The 24336-nt window shown below is 41.9% G+C and overlaps 1 protein-coding gene across 2 annotated transcripts in view; it reads left to right on the top strand.

Annotated features, from left to right (window-relative positions):
- nav3 (neuron navigator 3) overlaps positions 1 to 24336 on the top strand; it is a 339677-nt gene that overhangs the window by 260734 nt on the left and 54607 nt on the right. For both annotated transcript variants that reach the window (XM_072453275.1, XM_072453276.1), the window contains exon 14: positions 22635 to 22764. In XM_072453275.1, coding sequence (XP_072309376.1) covers positions 22635 to 22764 — 130 coding nt within the window. The remainder of the gene's footprint in view (positions 1 to 22634; positions 22765 to 24336) is intronic.

The raw sequence follows: 24336 nt of genomic DNA, 5'->3' as shown, positions 1-24336 counted from the left end.
CCTCTCTCCTCTCTCCTCTCTCTCCTCTCTCTCCTCTCTCCTCTCTCCTCTCTCCTCTCTCCTCCCTCCTCTCTCCTCTCTCCTCTCTCCTCTCTCCTCTCTCTCCTCTCTCCTCTCTCCTCTCTCCCCTCTCTCCTCTCTCCTCTCTCCTCTCTCCCTCTCTCCTCTCTCCCGCTCTCCCTCCTCTCTCCTCTCTCCTCTCTCCTCCCTCCCTCTCTCCTTCTCTCCTCTCTCCCTCTCTACTCTCTCCTCTCTCCTCTCTCCTCCCTCCCTCTCTCCTCTCTCCTCTCTCCTCCCTCCTCTCTCCTCTCTCCTCTCTCCTCTCTCCTCCCTCCTCTCTCCTCTCTCCTCTCTCCTCTCTCCTCTCTCTCCTCTCTCCTCTCTCCTCTCTCCTCTCTCCTCTCTCCTCCCTCCTCTCTCCTCTCTCCTCTCTCCTCTCTCCTCCCTCCTCTCTCCTCTCTCCTCTCTCCTCTCTCCTCTCTCTCCTCTCTCCTCCCTCCTCTCTCCTCTCTCCTCTCTCCTCTCTCCTCTCTCTCCTCTCTCCTCTCTCCTCTCTCCTCTCTCCTCCCTCCTCTCTCCTCCCTCCTCTCTCCTCCCTCCTCTCTCCTCTCTCCTCTCTCCTCTCTCCTCTCTCTCCTCTCTCCTCTCTCCTCTCTCCCCTCTCTCCTCTCTCCTCTCTCCTCTCTCCCTCTCTCCTCTCTCCCGCTCTCCCTCCTCTCTCCTCTCTCCTCTCTCCTCCCTCCCTCTCTCCTTCTCTCCTCTCTCCCTCTCTACTCTCTCCTCTCTCCTCTCTCCTCCCTCCCTCTCTCCTCTCTCCTCTCTCCTCCCTCCTCTCTCCTCTCTCCTCTCTCCTCTCTCTCTCTCTGGCTATGACAGATGACAGTTTCTCATTCCGGGGAATTTCTTCCTTATCTCTCTCTCTCTCTTTTCCCTTCCTCTTTTTATCTTCCTCCTCCCTCTCTTCCTCTCTCTCTCTCTGCTTGTGACAGATGACAGTCTCTCTTTCCGGGGCATGTCTTCCACACCTGATCCGGGTTTTGCTGCCTCCCTTCGGGGCCCGAGTCTGGTCCCTGGGGCTTGAACACACGACCTTCTGCTGCTGCTTTGTCCTCACGCAGAGCTCACGACAGTAACATGAATATAACATGATTATTACATGATTATTACATGATTGTATCAGATAGAAACGACAGTAACATGATTATATCTCATTATCTATAAAGTCATGACTGGAAATTATGCCCCAAGAACTGTTTTGTCTTTGTTTGTTGCTCAGCTTCAATGTGTTTCACTTTCATCTGTTTTAAGGCAAAATGAAATACTTTAAAGACATGCGGTTCCACCTTTCCACAGATCTGACCTGTAACTTGGCGTCACCTGAACATTCCTGTCCGTTTGCTTGTTTACTTTAAATCTGCCTGTTTCATATTGTCCAGTGTCTGTTTCATAGTTTAATTTTTGAACTTTCTGTTGGTTAAAATCCTGCTTTTGTGACGTTCGGCTTCACAAACATGAATATAATTAAAATATCTCAAAATTAAATCATTTTCAGTCCGTGACACTTCTTACAAGCAGCACGATAAATATAAATCATTTTTTAATAAATGATTGTTATTTTTCCCTGAAGCCACAGACTTTGAGCCACTCTTTGGGCCGCTCCCTGAAGCCACAGATCTCTCTTTGGGCCTCTCATTGGGCCTTCACTTTGAGCCGCTCTTTGGGCCGCTCTCTGAAGCCACAGACTTTGGGCCACTCTTTGGGCCGCTCCCTGAAGCCACAGACTTTGGGCCGCTCTTTGGGCCGCTCTCTGAAGCCACAGACTTTGGGCCGCTCCCTTGGCCGCTCCCTGAAGCCACAGATCTCTCTTTGGGCCTCTCATTGGGCCTTCACTTTGAGCCGCTCTTTGGGCCGCTCTCTGAAGCCACGGACATTGGGCCACTCTTTGGGCCGCTCCCTGAAGCCACAGACTTTGGGCCACTCTTTGGGCCGCTCCCTGAAGCCACAGACTTTGGGCCGCCCCCGTGGTCCCTGGTGTCTCATTACTCCTCACACCTTTCCCTCCCTCAGACCCCGGCCCCGCCCGTCCCCCCCGGGGCCCCAGTGAAGCGTGCGGGGCGACGCCGGCTCCATCTGCGGGTGCACCTGTGCCTCTGCGGGTGCACCTGTGCCTCTGCGGGTGCACCTGTGCCTCTGCGGGTGCACCTGTGCCTCTGCGGGTGCACCTGTGCCTCTGCGGGTGCACCTGTGCCTCTGCGGGGGGCCCCGGCGGGTAACTGGATTAAAGCTGATGAAAGAGAAGAGGCCGGCTCACTCTGAGTCATCACTGTAAAGGCCAGAGCTGAGTCAGAACTTCTGTCACGTTTGGGTTTGTAACGCTGCAAAGGACTGAGCGCGCGCAGTTTACGTCTGTGCAGCGGCTCAGAACTTCAGTTAGATCAGAAATACTGCAGAGATCTATTTGTGTAAAATTCTGCTCCACAAAGCTGATGATTTGACCAGCAAAAAGTTAGAAAATGTTCCTTAAAAGACAAGATTATGTTGTTGATGATGTTCAGAGTCGTCAGTTTTAGTCCTGGTTTGACCTTTTTAATCCCGTTAGCCTTTATTTTATATCGCTGAATCTAAATATATAAATTGCAGTCGTTTTACATGATTTATGGGTCAGACCTGGTTAAAGGAGCGTATGAGCGTATGGAGAGTTTATCGGGCGACTGTGATCAACATGTGGAAATGCATCTGTTTCTGGTGGATCTTGAAGCCTCCTGACCACCAGAGGGCGCCTCCTCCTCCTCCTCCTCTTCCTCCTCCTCTTCCTCCTCCTCCTCCTCTTCTGGCGCGCTGATGTTCAAACTTTTCATCTTCATAACCGGTGTTTCAGTGATGAGCGTTCAGAGCAGAGAAAGAATGGGATGGATTCTGAAACCATTATGACCAGCAGAGGGCGGAAGAGTGAACATTTTCAATTTTTTCCCCCCCCATTTTTTTCATTTTTGTTTTAAAATGTTTTTGTGGCGTAGAACTGGATTTCCGTCCTCAAACTTTCTCGCGCGCTGCCACGTCACTCTGAAATGACAAACCGCTCTGAACGTCTCAGTTTCACCGTCTTTTCATTTTTCTACTTTTATAAAGCAATAACTTCCTGGAGCTAAAAATAGAACTCGTCATGAAATTTGGATCTGAGCCGACGCCCCACGACGCAGAGGAGCATCAAGAAGTCACACCACCTTTTACTCTCTTCCTCTTTCTCTCTCTCTCTCTCTCTCTTCCCCTCTTCCTCGGGTTAGGGTTCCTCTCCCTCTCTTTTCCTCTCTCTCTCTTGCTCTCTTCCTCTCTCTCTTCCTCTCTCTTTCTTTTCCTCTTTCTCTCCTTCTCTTCCTCTCTCTCTGTCTCTTCCTCTCTCTCTTCCTCTCTTGCTCTCTTCCTCTCTCTCTTTTGCTCTCTCTCTCTCTTCCTCTCTCTCTCTTTTCCTCTTTCTCTCTCTCTCTCCCTCTCTCTCTTCCTCTCTCTGTCTCTTCCTCTCTCTCTTCCCCTCTCTCTCTCTTCCTCTCTCTCTCTTGCTCTCTTCCTCTCTCTCTTTTCCTCTTTCTCTCTCTCTCTCCCTCTCTCTCTTCCTCTCTCTGTCTCTTCCTCTCTCTCATCCCCTCTTCCTCTTTTCCTCTCTCTTCCTCTTGATTTTCTCTCCCCGAATATAACTTTTTCAAGGTGAATTTACTTTTCACCTTTTACAATATGACTATCAATTATAATATCTATAACTAACTATACATTATGATAACTATGACTTAAACACACAGTTTTGAGTTGTACTAGATGAATATTCTACCTTCTGGAGCTGAAAAAAAGAAATACTGCAAATAAAAGTACAAACGATGAATATTGAGTCCCACCGTTTTTGTTGTTGTTGAATGATATTATAGTTATGGTCCAGTTCCACTCCAGGAAGGGCATCCGGCGTAAATATTTGGCAAACCCTTATTTAACTGATCGTCTGACCCTGATTAAAAGGCACAAGCTGAACAGAAAGAGAGATTTCCTGTTCAATTCCTGGTTCAATCCCAGTTTAGTCTCATTTTTGGTGTGATTTGTGCAGTAGACATGACTCAGACTTCACTGCTGCTGTTCGCTCTTCACATTTATGCAGCTCGGCTCCGGGCCCCAGGCTCCGGGGCCGCTCTCATCAAAGAAAACGTCTTTTATTTGAACCCAAAAGTGCATCATTCACACCTCGTCTCACTTTGGGAAGACTCTTTCTCTCCTCGTCGCTCGGCCGGCTCGTTCAGCTCGACAGTTGTGTTTTTTGTGGACTAAACTCTCTCAGAATGCAATTACTTATAAATATGTGGCTTTTAGACTTGAGTTCACAAAATTAAAGTAGGTGAAATATCAGTTTGAAAAGAGAAAGAAGAAACACCTGTCAATCAAAAGCATCAAGTGGATTAAAAAGTAACTTAAAGGACACATATTATGAAAAATTGCCTTTTGTTCTCACATTGTTCCTCGTCACAAACTCAGCTGGAGCACATGGTTAAAATGTCCTCTCCCCTCCGAGCCTCGAAAACACTCCATTCTGAATCTTCTGCTGTTTTAAACCATATAAATCATCAGACTCGCTCTGTGCATTTCTGCCGTTTAATCACGACCAGTACGACTGTGTGCTTAAACCAGGAAGTCCGAGGCCACCTTGACATTTTTATTTTAAAGTGTGTGTAATTGTTTCTGAAACCAGTAGATGGAGCCAAAGTTTTAAAGTTATTTTTAAGTATTTTGTCTATGAACTTGTTTCTATCTTCTAGTTAGACAAATAATATGTCTAATATTTGCCCATAATTTGAAGTCATTTTTATTCACTTTTTTGTCCTCCTCTGGCTAAGTTCTGGGTAAGAATTGATTATTTAGCTCTAATTTAGACCTGGAATTGTCCGACTTTTGATCTTGTGTTACACAGAGACCTAAAATGGTCCTTGGAGTAAAAACATTTGAATATTCACATAAACGTACAAGTGGAGCTTCGCCCTGCTGAGTCAAGTGTCTTTAAACGTCCTGATGATGTCAGAGGTCGACCAGAGGAGGGTGAAACTCGAGGGTCGATGCGTGCTGAGCTGCTGGTGACACATGTCGTACTCGATCTCACACCATCATGAATATGCAAAAAAGACTCGCTCGACATGTTAAATCTGCCGTGAGATGAAGCTGACGTCATCCTGGAACCACAGCTCAGTCACTCGTGTCACTTTTTACTGGAAACGACACTCTTTTTGCAGTTAGAGGCAGAATGTGACAACCTGGTGCATTTATTTACCAGTCAAGAACACAATTATTATGTATTCAAGAAGAGATTTGAACCAGCGACCCTCTCGTGCAAGGTTAAATGAGTGTAGCATTGTTGACCCTGTGGTTTTAGCCTTCTATTTGCGTTTTTTTGAACACCTTTCACACACTAAAATGCTGTTGCTGTTGCTGCTCCAGTCACTTAAAGCTTCCAAAACAGTCGGGCGCTCTCGGACACAACGCAGCCATATGATTGGATAAGAGAGAACGCCGACTCAGGCCAAAACAAGACGCGAAAAGCAGATATGACCCCGAAACAGAGTGAGGTCCAGAGCTCGGAGATGCGTCCTCCAAAGCCGTCTAAAGCGAGCCGGTCTAGTGGGTCAGGGCCGGTGGAAACGTGGCTTTAATGAACCTTCAATTATGAACCTTTAATTACACCTTAGTGCGTGAAAGCCCTTGACAGTGATGCAGTGTGATATTAGTCCAACTGCACCTCGTTAGATTAGAGTCTGTCCTCAGGTCCAACTTTTAATGGGAGAACTTTGTCCAGAGTTGAAATGTAGGACAAACCTGCTGATTGGTGACACGGCCCCAAACTGAGGCTCCATATTCTTAATGTTCTTAAATCCCATGTGCTCTTCTGTTAGAGCCTTCTCGTGGACACATGTCTGGACTCTTTGTGGCAAGGCAAGTTTATTTGTCGAGCACATTTCATACACGAGGCAATTCAAAGTGCTTCACACGACAGGAAAAATGCATTAAAGTCACAAAGACATGACAGACCACATACATAGCATTCCAGACATTCTCTTTCCCATATTTATTTGACATTAAAGCATGACATGTGTCTCCGGGATGGACACATCACTTTTAGATTGATTCTTTCCCATATCAGCGAGCTATCTGCAAACTGTACAAGTCTGTCCTGAGCGAATGTATCTTTTTTGTGAAACTTACACTCTGTAGTTTTGGCTTCTCTCTGATTTACTCTCATTATAAGTAGAAACAAGCTCTGGAAAACCTGATTTACAATCCTGTCGAGGTTAGAATAAGGAGCAGTAAATCTGGAGGCTGCAGGTTTGGTCTGACTGACACTAGTTTGGATATTTGTTGGGTAAAAAGAGTTAATGGAATGCCTTAGTGAACGTTTAGGGTTTTAGGTTTGTGTGTTTGGAGAATCTGACAATGATTCGTCTGATTCGATGGTTGATTTGACTGAAAATAAGTGAGTAATGGCTTTCTTTTTATAATTTACCTTCACATTTTTATCAGATGGTGGATGAAATAAAATAAATTCAGAAGATGTAAACTGGGTCTGTACAAACCGCCAGAATTGTAAGGGGATAAATCTATGGAAGCCTTTGTAGGTCATGATTCAACAGGGTTTTTTTGCCTTTTATTCCCCTTCTTGTCGTTATTGTTGTTTTTCACTGTTTTTCACCCGTATTGTCCATGTTTTTCCATTTTGTTTGCAATGAAAAATCAAGAGTAATTGAATAAATCCAGGATGGTGACGCGTCAGAAGAAAAAGACGGATTTGCTTTGGAACAATTCAAGCCTCAAACTCGATTAAAGCTCGGCAGCCGCAGCAGTCGTGTACGTGGAGGAGTGACCTTGGAGGAAACAAAGGAAACGGTTGCCAAGCAGTGACAGGAGCTGGAGCGTCAAGAGCGACAGGAGCGACGGGCGCGACAGGAGATCGATGCAAGACGCGCAGTTCCCTCTCGTACCTCCAGGTGGTGCTATGACTATAGTATGACTGACAGAAGAAGATGGTGCATTCTAGAGACATGTGGCTGATGATCCTGACTGACACTGACACAGAAAAGCTCTGATAGAAAAAGGTCCAAACGAGCCGGAGCGTCAGAGCCTCCGTTTTTTTACTTTTAGCAACGTCATGTTTGAAAAGTCTTATTTATTCTTTGTCATTGTTGAAAATGCGTAGCACTTTGTGTTGTCTGTATACAGTACATGGAAGATGCAGTACAAATAAACATGACTTGACTTTTTTAAGGCTACCGTATTTTCCGGACTATAAGTCGCACCTTTTTTCATAGTTTTGGCCGGGGAACGACTTATACTTATATTTATACTTATACTCCGGAGCGACTTATATGTGATATTATTTGTTATTTTCACACTTGCAACTGCATTTCATACTCCAGTGTGACTTACATATGTTTTTTTGGCTGGTGCGACTTATACCGAAAATACGGTAGTTAAGGTTAGTATAAAGTTTTACCAAAAACAGTGTCTGAATCTTAAGTTCAGGCTGAGATTCATTTTTATTTAATGCTGTATAATTTGGATTATAATAGTTTGATTCCCTGGTACTTTTATTAAATATTCGTACTTATGACAGCGGGCTAAATCGACTGAAATGATCATTTACATTATATAAATAATTATAATGATAAATAAATAAATAAGAAGAAAAATGAGAAAGAAAAAAAAGGATAATGATAATAATAATATTGTCTGCGGATTCGGAACAATACGCTCCATGTTTTTGTTATTTTAAGTTGCAAATATTATCCAGTAAATAGTAAATATGGATGAACCCCTGATGCTGCTGCCCATCCATAAAAGCTCCGCCTTCAAATTCTGACTCAGATGTTACGTCCAGAGACAGTTCAAAGTTTCTCTACTTCCACCTGAGTAATATCGTCCAAAAGTAACGGCGCTCGACTTCTCCCGTCCCAGTTCGCCGCTAACGTGCCATAAACGAGCGTCTTCTCGGATCGTTAACTCTGCCACGACTCCATTCATCTCGTGCCGGGATAATGAGTCGCTCTGATGACGATCGACCTGCCGCCGCCCCTGCTGCCCCTGCCGCTCCTGCCGCCCCTGCCGCCGCCGCCGCCTGTTCACTTTTCAGCTGCAGAAACTCCGGATTATTCAGACGCTCTCAGGATCAATGACAAACGTAACGCTCTGATTACTGCTGTGAAAAGTCTATCTATTCTTGTAGCTATCGATGATCGCTGTCCGTGGTGCTAATTATTCATAACTCCCAAAGCTATAGATATAAGCGACTCAACGGCCCTTGCGAGCTCCACGTAGACTCTAATGCAACGTCGATATCCGCAGTGGTGTCGAGATTATGATGAATTGCGCTGGCGACATATTGCCTTCCTGTTCTTTAATCCGATTGGCCGCGCTCAGTGGAGTACAACTAACGGAGACAGTTGGTGAACCTCGTCTGAACCCGTTCTCAGCATGACTTTTGGCAGCTTTTCGCTCCTCCTCCTTTTATTTGATTTTGTTTGTCAGTTTAGGTGTATTTGTCATTGAAATGAGAGTCTGAACAGAACTGGTTTAACTTAAACCGTTTGCGGCAGTTTAATTAAAGTTATTCCTATTAAAGTTATTCCTGTTTACAACAACTAGCATGCTAACAATGCACAGAGGCCAGAGAGAGTTTTGATGTCACAGTAGAGCTAACAACAACTAGCATGCTAACAGTGCACAGAGGCAAGTGCTTGTTTTGCTGTAATAGTGAAGCTAACAAAAACTAGCATGCTAACAGCGCACAGAGGCCAGAGCGAGTTTTGTTGTTACGGTAAAGCTAACAACAACTAGCATGTTGACAGCGCACAGAGGCCAGAGCGAGTTAGTAATGCTACCAACAACTAGCATGCTAACAGTGCACAGAGGCAAGTGCTTGTTTTGCTGTAATAGTAAAGCTAACAAAAACTAGCATGCTAACAGCGCACAGAGGCCAGAGCAAGTTTTGTTGTCACGGTAAAGCTAACAAAAACTGGAATGCTAACAGCGCACAGAGGCAAGAGCGAGTTTTGCTATAACGCTATTAACGCTAACAACAAGTAGCATGCTAACAGCACACAGAGGCAAGAGCGAGTTTTGCTGTAACGCTAACAATAAGTAGCATGCTAACAGTGCACAGAGGCCAGAGTTTATTTACTGTCACAATGAAGCTAACAACAACTAGCATGCTAATGGTTGCACTGCTTGGTTCTCCGTGGATTCAACTCAATAACAGGACACTGCGCTTTTACTATTACTATAGAATGTTTTACTTCACATGAAAAACATTTGTAGAGCCACTTTACGTACACATGACTGTCAAAAGTAAGTAAGTAAGTAAGTAAGTAAATTTTATTTATATTGCACCTTTCACAGACAGAGGTCACAAAGTGCTTCACAAAACACAGAATAAAACAATAAAAACACAAAAAACTTACAGTGAACAATACATATACAACAATATACAATAAAATCAGTCTGTAAAACAAGTGTATTTAAAAGGCTTGACTAAATAAAAAGGTTTTAAGCTGAGCCTTAAAAGCAGTAACTGAGTCCAGTGACCGTAGATAGAACGGAAGATCGTTCCAGAGTCTGGGGCAACAGCCTGGAAGGATCTGTCTCCTCTGGTCCGAAAACGGGTGCGAGGAACCAGCAACAGTTTCTGGTCCAAGGACCTTAGTGAGCGAGAGGGAGTGTACGGTTTAATCAGATCGCTGATGTACGATGGGACCTGACCATTTAAAGCTCTAAAAGTTAAAACAAGAATTTTAAACTGTATCCGGTAGGAGACCGGCTCCAGTGAAGGGCTTTTAGAATGGGAGAAAAGTGAATCTCTCTCCACAAAGCAGGACATCTCCCCCACATAAATATTCAACGTTCTCCTTAAATCATGACTTTTGTGGCGTTTTATACTGGAGTTTTCTCTGTAGATCATCTGTGTTCGGCGAGAGGACTTTCTGTCTCACCTGCCGCTCTCGTCGCTCTAGTCTTAGTTATTAAGAGATATTAAGCTGTTGCTCCATTAACACCTCGTTTATGCCAAAGGACAATAAAGAACAGTAGAATGAAGTTTTCACCGTAACATTTGTTTGTTTACTCACCATTTCCTCACGTCCGACAGAGACGGCCCCTTAACGAAGTCGTTACTAAGCCTCAATCATTCTTTATTAAGTATTTCTTCATCTTTTATTAAGTTAGTCAATATTGTACAATTATTAAAAAAAAATCGTCAAAATTTCTTCCATTCATAATTAATTCATAATATTAATGTTAAAAATATATACAGGCTACTTTCCATACTTCCAAATTCTTTTTTTTAAATTCTTTTTTAATTTTTTTTTTTTAAATTCTTTTGAATGAAAAAAAACAAAAAAGATACACTAACAATAACAACAGTCTGTACTTTTTTCTGCCATTGCTGTTTTTGTTCTTGTTACTGTATCTTTATTTACCCCATACTTCAATATTATTATTATTTTTTTCAAATTATTTTTTATTGAATAAAAAAATATTCATACATACCAATTAAAACGTATGTATAAATAGATATACAGTAACAATAACAACAGTTTGTACTTTGTTTTTCTTTTCTTTTTTTTCCTTTTCTCTTTTTATCTTGTTTTTTTTCTGCTGTTGTTATTGTAACTGTATCTTTAGTTACCCATAATTCCATATTCTTTTTTTTTATTTTATTTTTTTCCAAATGATTTTTTATTGAAAAAAATAATAAAAATACAGACCAATTAAATATTTGTGTGTAAATATTTATTCAGTAACAATAACAACAGTCTGTAATTAGTTTTTCTTTTCTTTTTTTGCCACTGTTGTTATTGTACCCCATACTTCCATATTCAAATTAAAATGTGTTGTGCCCTTTAAAAATAATTTGTTTGCCTCGTAAGAAAATATTTCTGACTATTAATTTCACAAACTGAAATACAATATTGAAAATTCTGTGTTTTATTTTTCCTGCTTAGTCACAACGCTGAAAAAAGAAAAATCCATAATCAAACGTCCCTTTTCAAAGCCGCCTCACGTTTAATGCATGAGCTCACTTCCACTCACCGTCACACTGCAATCAGCCACCGTACGACTGCGTCCGGCTCGCCCCCGATTGGCCGAGAGATGCGACGGGGGGCGGGGCTTGTAGGTGGGAGGGGCGGAGGCGGCTGAAGTGGAGCGAGGAGGCGCTTCTTTCCTTTTTCTCTTGTCCTGTTTCTCTGCCGACTCCAGCTGTGCCAGACTCGGCTGTAGTTTAATGTGCAGGAGACGAGGACGCGAGGGGCTAGGAGACAAACAAGGAGCTAGGAAACAAACAAGGAGCTAGGAAACAAACAAGGGACTGGACCCAGAGAGGTGAGTTTTCTTCTGACGTTAGAATTTGAGATGGATTTGATTTATCGCCTGGAAAAGGATCGAAATGTTTTGAAATACTGTAGAATATCGATTTTTGATTTTATTTCCTCTGTTATTGTTTAGCACACTTCAAATTGTATACGTTAAAGGGCTAAAAAATGCCAAAAATATTAAGCAAATGCGCTATTTTAATTCAATCCGATTTTAAATGTTAGTCTAACAATTATTGGGAGAATAAACATTGCGGTTTAACAATTGTTCACGACCAAAAGAACAATATAATCCCACATTTTCTTTCCTTCTTGTTTTCCTCTCACGTTTACCGCTCCACAATACGTGACCTGCTTTATGAAATCAAACTTTCTGAATGATTAATTTGACATAAACGGCAAGATTAAAGTAAATGTAAAAGCACTTTACATTTAGGTTTACTTTTTGAGGAAAGTCTGAGCAGAAAGCACAACATTTTGCTTCTAAAACTGTCACATGTCTTTTAATTGAATGAAAAAAGACGTAATTTAGTTTAAAAAATTTCACTTTTCTTTAAATAATTTATTTTTAAACCTCTAAAAATCTCATGATGTACTTTTTTTAGTCTTTACGATTATATTGTGACCTAAATAAACACGATTATCCATTCACCTAATAATCTTGACATCCCTAATACTGAGTAACACTATCGGCAAATATCGCAATATCGATCCCATACCGATACTAAAATGCATTGAAACTCCTAAACTATGATTTTTTTAAACTTTGGCCAACATTATTTTATTTCAACCTCTGCTTGAGCAAATATATGTTCAGAGAAACTAAAAGATGAACAGTGTATTACAAAAATGTTTTTAAAAATGTATTAAAAAACTGTTTTTGCAGGAGTATCGATACTTTTCGATACCTCTGTCAGTATAGATGTATCAATATTTGCTATCGTTCTGCCCATCACCAGTATATGTAGCATGTTCATTCAAAGTTACATTTACATATTAGATGTAGTTAATATCCAGAAGTGGTTTAAATAACATAAGAAACATTTGTATTTTATTTCAGTGAATTTCTGGTAGAAATGTTCGTGGATTGAACGAACAATGGACTTTTGTATTTGTGTTTTCTCGACTGCGTTGCACATTGATGCAGTGAGTTTCCTGTGGAGATCGTCCTTGGATCAATGAATGTCTGTGTTTGTGTGTAATCTCAGGCCTATTGTCAGTTTCAGAGAACGCTATTACAACGTGCGAACGCTTCATCGGGTTAGGGTTTCATTTTTCAATTTGCTCGTGCGTAAATTGTAAAAGAAAACAGCTCCGATCTGAGTCAACGCAATGATACAATGTCTCGATTTCGATACTGAGGAAAATACTCACACAAAAAACACACAATAAAACACACAATAATAGCACTTTTTTATTAAACATTGTGATGAAACGGTTTTTTAAAGATAAAATTTTGTCTCGTTAATGTGATTTTTGTTACCATCAATTCTTGTTCAACTGAGTATCTAGTTTTAATACTAGTTTTAATATCGATTAGTATCTGTTTTTCGACACGTGTGACATCCCCACCTCAAAGTAATTCTTGCTTTCCGTCCCCAAACAGCTCAAAATGTCACAGACGTGTGTGTTATCGGATGAGTCTGAATGAAAACTCAAATAATGGACGGTTAAAATATGTTTCAGAGTTTCTGATGACATTTTAACATCTGTATTGTTTAACTGAGAAGGTGTAAAACGACCGTCCTTCGCCTGATTGTGTTGTGTTGTTGGATAAATTAATGTTCCGCAAATATCGACCTGGTCCGAACATTTATGCGTCTCCTCGTCATATTTGTTATTTAACGTCTGAGAGCGGCAAAACTCCCAAATTGTGATTCATTTCAGCTCATTGTGTGGTTGGAAATGGCGTAAGTTGGCGTAAATGGCGTAAGTCTGCGTAAATGGCGTAAGTCGGCGTAATCGTCCACTTTAACGTCGGCGTAAACTCCCATTATCGCGGCGTTGGCGTCGTTTAGACCGCCAACAGCCTCTTCAGCCTCAGACTCTGTGACGGAACGAGACCTCCAGCTCTGAATATTGTATGAGATCATGTTTGCATGGACGAGTTGCGCCGCGGCACTCGTCCTCCGAGCGGCCGCCGGCTTCTTCGCCAAAACGACGCAATCGAGAGTAAAAAAGAAAACGTTATCGTGAAAGTGCGTGTCGTTGGAGAGACGAGCATTTGCCTGTCTGAGGGTGTAAGGCCTCGTTTTGGGGTGAATCTACGTCGACTGGAAGGGCATCTGACTGGTTTACTTCAACAATAAAAAGTAACTAGAAAAAGAAACAATCAAGAGCAGCCAAAGAAGTAACAGAGACTTGAGCAATCGTATCGAGAAACCCCAATTCTGAGTTCTTTACGACCTTGAATTGCTGTTTTTCTGTCCGTTTTTCTTTTCATCTTTGTCAGTTTTTTGTAAATACACTGTTCGGGCAATGAACGATTTCAAATTCGTTCATTCAGACCTGGATGACGGCCGTTTTTTCTGAGCGAATGAACCCGCCCGTGGGATGTTCTGTCCGTAGAAACATGTACGTATCTCGAGGGTGTTTTACCTGATTCTGCTGCTGTCCCACCACGACAGAAGAGACGCCGTTCCATCAGTGAAGTTACGAATAAACGTGTCAGAGGATGTGGAAGGACCGACCGTGGGCGGGTCATTCAGCAACGAGGAAGTTCTACTAACAAGCCACTAGAGAGGCTTTTGGCCGTCGCAAAAGTCTATAAAATGTCTTGACGAGAACAGTTAGGTGCTAGATTTAGTGTAGAAGTTTCACGATAACAGAAATGTGTGAAAACGAATGGATTAGTTGAGGTTTAATGAGTGCCAACATCACACTACTTACTGTTTATAAAGGCTTGCAACACTTTTTTTTGGTAGCATTTTTCTTTTTTTGCTCTAAAAAACATATTCTGTATTAAAATGTAGCCACTTATCATGTGTTTTGGGAGCGTCGTATTGTGCAAAAATACTGGAAAGGCAAAGCAAACACCGTCACACTCTATTTTTGGAATAATGTACCTCAAAACCCCCACCATGGACACAGTGGATGGATACTTTTGGAACTTACTCCTGGCAGCTGGGAAGAAGAAGAGCCTCGAGCAAACATGGACGACACAAACATGGACGACACAAACATGGACGACACAAACATGGACGACACAAACATGGACGACACAAACATGGACGACACAAACATGGACGACACAAACATGGACGACACAAACATGGACGACACAAACATGGACGACACAAACATGGACGACACAAACATGGACGACACAAACATGGACGACTCAAACATGGACGACACAAACATGGACGACACAAACATGGACGACACAAACATGGACGACACAAACATGGAGGACACAAACATGGACGACTCAAACATGGACGACACAAACATGGACGACTCAAACATGGACGACACAAACATGGACGACACAAACATGGACGACACAAACATGGACGACTCAAACATGGACGACACAAACATGGACGACTCAAACATGGACGACACAAACATGGACGACACAAATATGGACGACACAAACATGGACGACACAAACATGGACGACACAAACATGGACGACACAAACATGGACGACTCAAACATGGACGACACAAACATGGACGACTCAAACATGGACGACACAAACATGGACGACTCAAACATGGACGACACAAACATTGACGACACAAACATGGACGACACAAACATGGACGACACAAACATGGACGACTCAAACATGGACGACACAAACATGGACGACACAAACATGGACGACACAAACATGGACGACTCAAACATGGACGACACAAACATGGACGACTCAAACATGGACGACACAAACATGGACGACACAAACATGGACGACACAAACATGGACGACACAAACATGGACGACACAAACATGGACGACTCAAACATGGACGACACAAACATGGACGACACAAACCGACGATTAAGGACTGAAATCGTAACAGACAAACACACAACGGAACAAACAACCTCAGGATTTAAAAAAACAATGGACAAAATGGAACAATTATTCAGAACTTAATATGCTCTAATTCCTCTGTTTTTCTTTTTCATGCCACTCCCTTATTTTCTACTTTTACTCCATTATTTGCTGTGTGTTCAAACTGGTACCGCTCATTTTATGTGTTTTTGTGTGTGTTTTTCCCCATTTCTGTTGTTGTTGTTGTTGTTGTTTTGTTTTTGTTGATTTATGTTTTAATAAAAAATAAAATACCCCCCAAAAATGTGCATATCTTCTACCTGGTCCAGCTTATTTTTTGTGTTTTTTGCATGTGTTTTATTCCCCTTTATGTTGTTGTTGTTGTTGTTGTTGTTGATCTATGTCTAATACATTCACAATATTATCTGTATGTCTATAATATAAAGTCCACTTCCTCGTTCAGGTCGAGGACACGAGCTCGAGTTTCCGTATTATTCGAATTAATTGGCGAGTTTTCTCACGCCTTTCACAGTTGTCCGTAAACACAAATCTCCTGTCGTCGTGGTTACGGACACTTCCTCAGATCATAGAAATACCTGGAGTTTTGAGATGACGTCATTTCGACTTCTCGTGTCCTCGCGTTGCGTCCGAATAACGCGTCCGCGATGGACTTTTGCCCGTCTCATAATCGTCGCATTCGTCTCCAAACGTCAGCGCCTCAGAAGAGCTCCGGGTCGGCTCTGCGGTGCGGCGCGGGCTCGTCTCCGGGGCGACACAAGGGGGGTTTGGGGGGTGCGGGGGGAATAACTCTGCACCATCTGCCCGTTTTAGCAGCTTGTTTATGAAGTAAGTGGGACTGTGTCCAGCCTCTTTTCTGCCTCTCATCTTTCTTTCTCTCTTTCTCCCTTGACTTTGCACTTTCACTCCACCTCTCCATCTGCCAGCTCTCCCTCTCCTCCTCTTCCTCCTCTTCCTCCTCTCGCTCTTCTTTTCTTTTACCCCTTTCCTCCTTCTCCTCCTCTCTTTCTTCCTCTACAACTTCTTTCCCTCCCTCTGTTTCCTTATTCTCTTGCCCTTCTCTCTCTCTCTCCTCCCTCCCTCCCTCCTCCCTCCTCCCTCTCCCTCCCTCTCTCTTCCTCCCTCCTCCCTCCCTCTCCCTACCTTCTCCATCCCTCCTCTCTCCCTCCCTCCTCTCTCCTCCTCCCTCCTCCATCTCCCTCCCTCCCTCACTCCATCCTCCCTTTGTTCCTCCCTCCCTCTCTCCATCCACTCTCCCTCTCCACCCTCTCCCCCTCCTCCCTCCCCCTGCCTCCTCTCTCTCTCCCCTTACCTCCTCCATCTACATCTCCTCCCCCCCTCCATCTCCCTCCCTCCTCTCCCCCCCCTCCCTCCTCTCCCCCCTCCTCCCTCCCTCTCCATCCTCCCTCTCTCTCTCCCTCTCTCCTCCCCTCCTCCTCCTCTCTCCTCCCCCCTCCTCATGGATAATTCAGGCCGTTACACACTCCAGGAGCTGTTCCTGTTTTCCGGGGGGTGAGTGGGTTCGCTTGTGCCTCTTCGCCGGGGACGCTCCCTCCCTCACTCGCTCCCTCACTCGCTCGCTCGCTCGTTGCTCCTGCGGGACGACCGATGACGTTGTCGTGGCGATGCAGGTCCAGGGCGGCGGCGTTTGCTTCAGCACAGTTCTGTCAGAGTACATTTTAAAAGAGGGGAGCATGAAATATTCAGAGCGGAGCAGCCGCACGCGCTTCCAAACGGGCCGGCCGTGTCGGGATCCGGCTCGTGACAGATACACGTGGAACGATCCGGAGAAGGTTCCAGAACATTTCAACAAAACAAAAAAATCGTTTGTGTTCAGGAGAGGGCTGAAACTAACGATTATTTTACCAGTCAACAATTACCGTATTATCCGGAGTATAAGTCGCACCAGCCAAAAAATGCATAATGAGAAGAAAAAAACATATGAAAGTATGAAATGCGGTTGCAAGTGTGAAAATAACAAATAATATCACATATAAGTCGCTCCGGAGTATGAGTATATAAGTATAAATATAAGTATAAGTCGCACCCCGCCCAAAACTATGAAAAAAGGGGTGACTTATAGTCCGGAAAATACGGTAATGTTTTGTTGAGTCGACTGGTAAAAACAATATTTTTATTCATACTGAGACTTTTTAAATACATTTTTAATACATTATAATCCAAATAAAAGTGAACGAGGCCCCCAATAACATTTACAAATAAAGTTAATGATGAAAATAAGAAATTTGCTATTCTTTTTTGACATTTAGATTTAATAATGCCGCTGTTTGTAAAATGTAAAGGTCTTTTCTTATATATTTTAGAGTCTGTATTGTCAGATGATCATATTATGACTATATATTATGGATTTTATTTGTTGAGCAGTTTGTAATAATGGTTTGTATGTATCGTTTAAGGCCTTAATGACCCGTGTAAATGTCAGTACGATTGGTTTAATGCCGTAAACGCTCCATAAATGAATATTCACGTTGACTTTGCAGCTGTGACTTGTCCCTCTCGTTTCCTCTGATTTTGAGTGTTTTTCCAATCACACTTTTCTCTGATTGATAAGAACATTTGCAGCAGAAGAAACATGTTTTTCAGACACTTTGATAATCATCAAGCAGCATCGTTTATTCATATCGTCTAATTATGTCAAAAGACGTCATCGCAGTTTGTTTCTTCATTTTGGAACTTTAACGTACCAATAATACGATAAAATACTGTCAAATTATTGATCGTTTCTTCATTGCACTGAAACAAGCAAAGAATCATGATTAATTATAAAGGACAAACATTGAAGAATGAATTAAATGTGTCTTTTGACATGATTTAAAGCGCCCCCTACAGGTCGGACGACTCGTTGAACTAAAATGCAGTTAAGATCAATATATTTTGAATTTTTCTACAAATTATAAAGATTTTAAAAGCACATTTCTAGGTTTATAATTTCACATCCTGTTTGTAATTTATGACATCACAGTAGGACATTACCCAGCAAACACTGGGCCAAACCTCATCTAATGTCACTATATATGAGAGCAACTTTATTTTGTTGATTTCATGTTTAATATGTTTCTTTGTGTAAATTCTGTATAAACTTTGACTGGAATGAGTGTCCCTGGTGTGATGTCACTTCCTGTCATTTTCTACAGATTTTTCAACACTTCTCCACAAATACCTGCTCGATTGGTGTAAAACTATAATAATATATGTACAACAGGTATAAATACACCAAATCAAGTCAAAAATAGAAAATTGTAAAAACCTGATAGAGGCACTTTAAGCTCAGTGTTTAAGTGTAAAAAAGAGATAAATTGTGCTTCAGTCTTGGTTTAGTCTTTGTTTCATCCCTAACTTTTTTTACTACTAAAAACAACACATTTCAAGCCACATAATTATTGCCATTCTTTATGTTCGTTAGTTAGTTTCAGGGTCAAACGGATCAGGTTGTTGACAGGACTTTCAGTTGATGGAGCCGCAGTCCGATCCTCCACAGTCTTTTATTGAGCTCTTCGTTGCCGTGGCGCTTGTGGCGTTGATTTATGGGAGTCTGGAGAGAGCGGGTCGTTAGTGATCTGTAGATAAGACTGAAGCAGCGCCATCTGTGGACAGTCTGTGCAGTGCAAGGGGCAACGACAACTACAACGTGTCTCTGAGAAAAGAAAGTAGTTTAGACCTGGTTTAATTCTGCTTTAGACCTGTTTGGATTCTGGTTTAGTCCTGGTTTAGACCCGGTTGGTTCTAGTCTAGTCCTGGTTTGATTCTGGTTCAGTCCTGGACGGGCAATTTAGCAAAACAATGTTGGTAAAGCCTTTTGTGTGTTATTTCTCACTCAAATCTAATCTTTTATTCTTATTACAGTGCGTTTATAAAGCGCTTTAATCACACTCGGTCGCCCTGTCGTGAGTTTGAATCCAGCTCTTGACTATTTGCTGCATGTCCTCCCTTCTCTCATCCCCATGTCACGCTAAACTGCCCTGTCTAATGAGGAAAATTAAAGAATGAATAAAGTGTATTTTTTTGTGCAGCATTCACAATAGTAAACGTATGAGATGTGTTTCCTGCAGCAAAATCTCATTCTGACAAATGTTCTTTCCGTTTGGACTGATGTCTTTCCCACATCGCACATCGCACATCACACATCACACATCACACATCACACATCACACATCAATCCTGGAGGACACTGCGTTTGAACGAAAATGTCTAATAACAGATAATGAAAAACCATCAACTGCCTGGAAAAGATGTTTTTGATTTGATACATAAAAGTGAAGCTTCATTTTTCTGTGTTTTCTTATGTGAAGTATTAAAAGCTGTTTTGTTGACACTTTTCAAATCATTCATAAATTTAGCTTCGGCAAATTAAATATTTCTAGCTTTTTTCCCAGTTATGATAATAACTTATGAATAATAACTTATACATAAGATAAGATAAACATATCCTGTAGTGTTCCTTTTGTAAGAGTCTGTTGCTCTCACAGTTTGTGAAAAAGCCTTTGACTGTAGAAGCTGCAGTTTAACCAGATCAGTGTTTACACTTCACCTTTGACCCACGAGGACCAAAACAATCGTTAGCTCAGAGCTATTAAATTGGCGGCCCACGGGCCAAATCCAGCCCATTAAGCAGCGTTACATTTTTTGATTGAAAACAGTCAGCTTTAGTGAAAATAGGTCAGAAAACACAATAAACTACTGAAATAAATACAAATAAACCTCATTTTTAAATCATTTAAAACTTAAGATTATTACAGAAATCCTGAGTCGGTTTCATGGTTATTTTGTGGTCCTGAAAGATGTTTGAACCCTGCACGATGTGTGTTGACATTGACACGTAACTTTTGTGTCCTGTTCGTCGATTGCATTTGGTGCTCAGATAACCCGTTTACAGACACAGTTTATAGTTTTATAATAAAATAAAAGTCTAAATAATCTGTTCTTTCACGTTGCTGTGGAAACCGGTCCCTTCACCTCCCGCTCTTTGTCCCATGATGGCCTCACGTTCTGAGCAGCTGCAGATCCCAGACTGATCCGACGAGCTCTTTGTGGATTTGAACGTTGATGGTTTGTGACAGTTCGTTTAGCGCTGATGAAACGTCTGTGTTTGAACCATATGCTCCTGGTTCAGAGCAGAACGCAGCTCAATCCGCTCGCCTCGTTTAGGAAATGAGAAGCTTAATGACTAATAAGCTGCGCAATTTCAATCTGAATAGCCACGGTGACGAGGCTGGAACTGATTTGTGGAACTTTATTTTCAGTTTTGCCTCCAAGTTGTTGTGTCATTTTTCACATTTTGTTATCAGTAAAATAGATATGATAAGATTTAGGAATAAACAAGGGTCATTTTGTGATTCTACAGGTTTCAATTATTATAGATGTATTATATATTATATATTATGTATATTTATTTGAGATTTGTTGCCAAAAGAAAGAAAATAAGTCTCTTTAGAAGTTTCAATGATTTAACCTTAGAACATCCCAGAATCTAAAAACCTCGAGGTGGTTTTGTTCAATGAAAACTCGTCAGAATCATGTGAGTGACATCAGAGCTTGGTTTAAAGACATTTACACTTATATTTGACATCATTCGTTTTTTTAATAGGAGCTTATGATGATGAAATACGCAGATGTGATGATGGTAAAAAAACAAGAACACATTTTTAGGTTATTCAGGGCAAATAAATACAGTACATTTTAAACCCCTTTATAGTTAATAGTAGTTAATAGTAGAAAAAAAGCTTCAGTTGTAGTCATCTGGACTCAGTTTGAAAAAATAGACGTTTCGACTCTCATCCAAGAGTCATTGTCAATAAAAGAATTTAGATCGAGAACTCCGATATTAATACTGTTCTGTGGTAAGACCCGCCCATTGGGAGGAGCCTTCCTGAAGTAGAAAGAGTTGTTTGTTTCAACAGAAACTCCCCCCTTGTATCTACCGAGCTAGCCTATTCAGAATTTTAATGGGCTATTAGAATCCTCTTTGTCTTTGTGAGACCCTGGCTCAACCACCCTGAGTACCTGATTAGCATCTAAATGTCCTGGTCCTGGTCCTCTACCTTTCCAGGGGTTCAGTAACCCATTATAAATAACAGGAAGATTAAACCTAAGCCCTCCATTTCTGTTTAAAGAAGGTCTTTCTTTTTTAACAAAAATAGCTTCCTTGACTCCTCTTTCAAACCATCTTTTCTCCTGCTTAAAACCTTCACCTCACCGTCTTCAAACGAGTGATTAGAGGCTTCAAGATGGAGATGCACGGCACTCTGAGGTCCTGAACTAGTATTTCTTCTGTGCTGATAGAGCCTCTTGTGTAGAGGCTGTTTTGTCTCACCTATGTACCGTTCTTTACAGCTTTCTTCACTGCATTGGATCGAATAAACTACATTGCTCTGTTTTTGAGTCGGCAACTTGTCCTTTGGGTGAACCAGTTTTTGTCTTAAAGTGTTTCCTGGTTTAAAATAAACAGGGACTTCGTGTTGTCTAAAAATTCTCTGCAGTTTTTCCGACAGGCCAGACACATAAGGGATAGAAACACCCTTCCTTCTCTGTTCAGTTTCCCTTTTGTCCTGCTTCTTGGTTCTCTTCACTCTGTTGAGAGCCCAAGCGGGGTAACCACAGGCTGAGAGGGCATTTCGGACATGTTTTTCCTCTTTCTTCTTGCCCTCTGAGCTGGTGGGCACACCTTGAGCTCTGTGTTGTAAGGTTCTGATCACACCCAGCTTGTGCTGTAGTGGGTGGTTGGAACCAAAGAGCAGATACTGGTCCGTGTGTGTAGGTTTCCTATATACTTCTATTTGGAGTTTCCCGTCCTCTCCTCTGATCGTGGAACAATCAAGAAAGGCCAAGCGATTCTCCTTAGCGTCTTCTCTTGTAAACCTAATATGTGGGTCCACAGCATTGGAACACGCCTGGACGAATGAGGGATTACACCGACAATAGTAGTTAATGTTTTTTTGTTCTGTTTTTTTGCTTTCATTTTTTACTATACCGCAACTTGTACTTTTTGTGAAGCTCGTGTATAATTATGAGCTTCGAGTTCAGTATTTTTCCCTCCTTGGCATGCGTGTTCATCTTTGAAAATGTGTTACGTAATGTTCAGTGTGTAATTGTGTAAACGTTCAGCTCATGTTAAAGTGTCTGCGTCGTCATGTAAACGTCGTCATGTGACGTTTGGCTGCGTCTCGGTCCAATAAGAATGCGTTTTCGTTTCTTTTCTTTTGCAGTTGGGACGACAGCAGTTCCGTGAGCAGCGGCCTTAGCGACACTTTGGACAACATCAGCACGGACGACGTGAACGCTCCGGCCGCCGAGTACACCGGGAGCAGCGGCTCGCACGAGGGCAAGACCGGACAGGTCAGCGGTCCACGACCTTTCATCCTTTGTATTTAAAGTACCAGAGCTCTGCAGGTAAAGGGTGTCTGAATGTGAACCTGGTTTGGCCTGGAATAGTCCACAGTATGACATCGAAGACGTACTGTATTATCCGGACTATGAATCGCACCAGCCAAAAAAATTATAATAGAGAAGAAAAAAACATATATAAGTCGCTCTGGAGTATAAGTCGCATTTTTGGGGGGAAATGTATTTGATATCATGATTTCATCATGATTTGATTTCATCTTGAAATGCAGTTTAAAATAATAACAGATGAGAGAACATGGTGAATAGGTGTACGTATGCTAACGCTAACATCTTCAGCTACATGACGTATGCTAGCGCTAACACCTTCAGCTACATGACGTATGCTAACTCTATCACCTTCAGCTACATGACGTATGCTAACGCTAACACCTTCAGCTACATGACATATGCTAACGCTAACACCTTCAGCTACATGACGTATGCTAACGCTAACACCTTCAGCTACATGACGTATGCTAACGCTAACACCTTCAGCTACATGACGTATGCTAACGCTAACACCTTCAGCTACATGACGTATGCTAACGCTAACACCTTCAGCTACATGACGTATGCTAACGCTAACACCTTCAGCTACATGACGTATGCTAACGCTAACACCTTCAGCTACATGAGGCACGGACAGAACTGTGGTAAGTGTCTGGTATGTTAGCGTAACATATGAACAGTTATTCAGATAACTATAGCATAAAGAACATGCTAACAAGTTTAGCAAAGCATCAGTTTTACCCCAAATCACTAAATCCACTGAATTCTTCTTCCTCTGTGTCACTTCTAAACAACTCCACAAACTCCAGAGGAAGAGGAAGTGCAGATTCTTCTTCTGCGTCGCTTAGAGCCTAGAGCGCCCTCTTGTGGTTGCCAGTGTGAAAATAACAAATAATATCACATACAAGTCGCTCTGGAGTATAAGTCGCACCCCGGCCAAAACTATGAAAAATGGTGCGACTTATATCCAGAAAAATACGGTATTATTAGTTTTCCATGAGACAAAACTTGATCAGAGCTTTGTCAATGATCCACATTCCTTTTAAATGCTAATCTTAACCAACGTGTGTTCACCTCTAAAGAGAAGCAGGAGCGTAAAGGGAACTATTGACTTACTTATGTTCAGGACAAAAGAGAACCTTGGTTTCTATGGTTGCAACAGTTCTCCTTTCAGTTGATGTAACACTGGAACTCGAGAAAATGTCACGTAGAAGATGCACAAGTGAGGAGAAGAACTCTTGGACTACTTACTTAGACTACAACAAAATAATAAGGAATGAAGACAAAATTGGTTGAACTAAATGTACTAAATATTCTAAATACTGAATATATACACACAATTTACAGTGTCCGTGTCTATTATATCATAAGAGCAGATTTGTGGAAGACTGACCTGACACTTAACTAGTAAAAATGATAAAATGTTTTTCAAAACAAATAACTTTTCAGAATCAGAATCAGAAATGGTTTATTGCCATTGTCAATGAACAAAATTCACAAACATAGGAACTTGTC

This window comes from Eucyclogobius newberryi, unplaced genomic scaffold, assembly GCF_026437365.1.
Source record: "Eucyclogobius newberryi isolate DKJ021-1_F unplaced genomic scaffold, fEucNew1.0.hap1 SCAF_2, whole genome shotgun sequence".
In the NCBI taxonomy this organism is placed as follows: Eukaryota; Metazoa; Chordata; class Actinopteri; order Gobiiformes; family Gobiidae; genus Eucyclogobius; species Eucyclogobius newberryi.
This window is presented reverse-complemented; position numbering and strand designations above follow the sequence as displayed.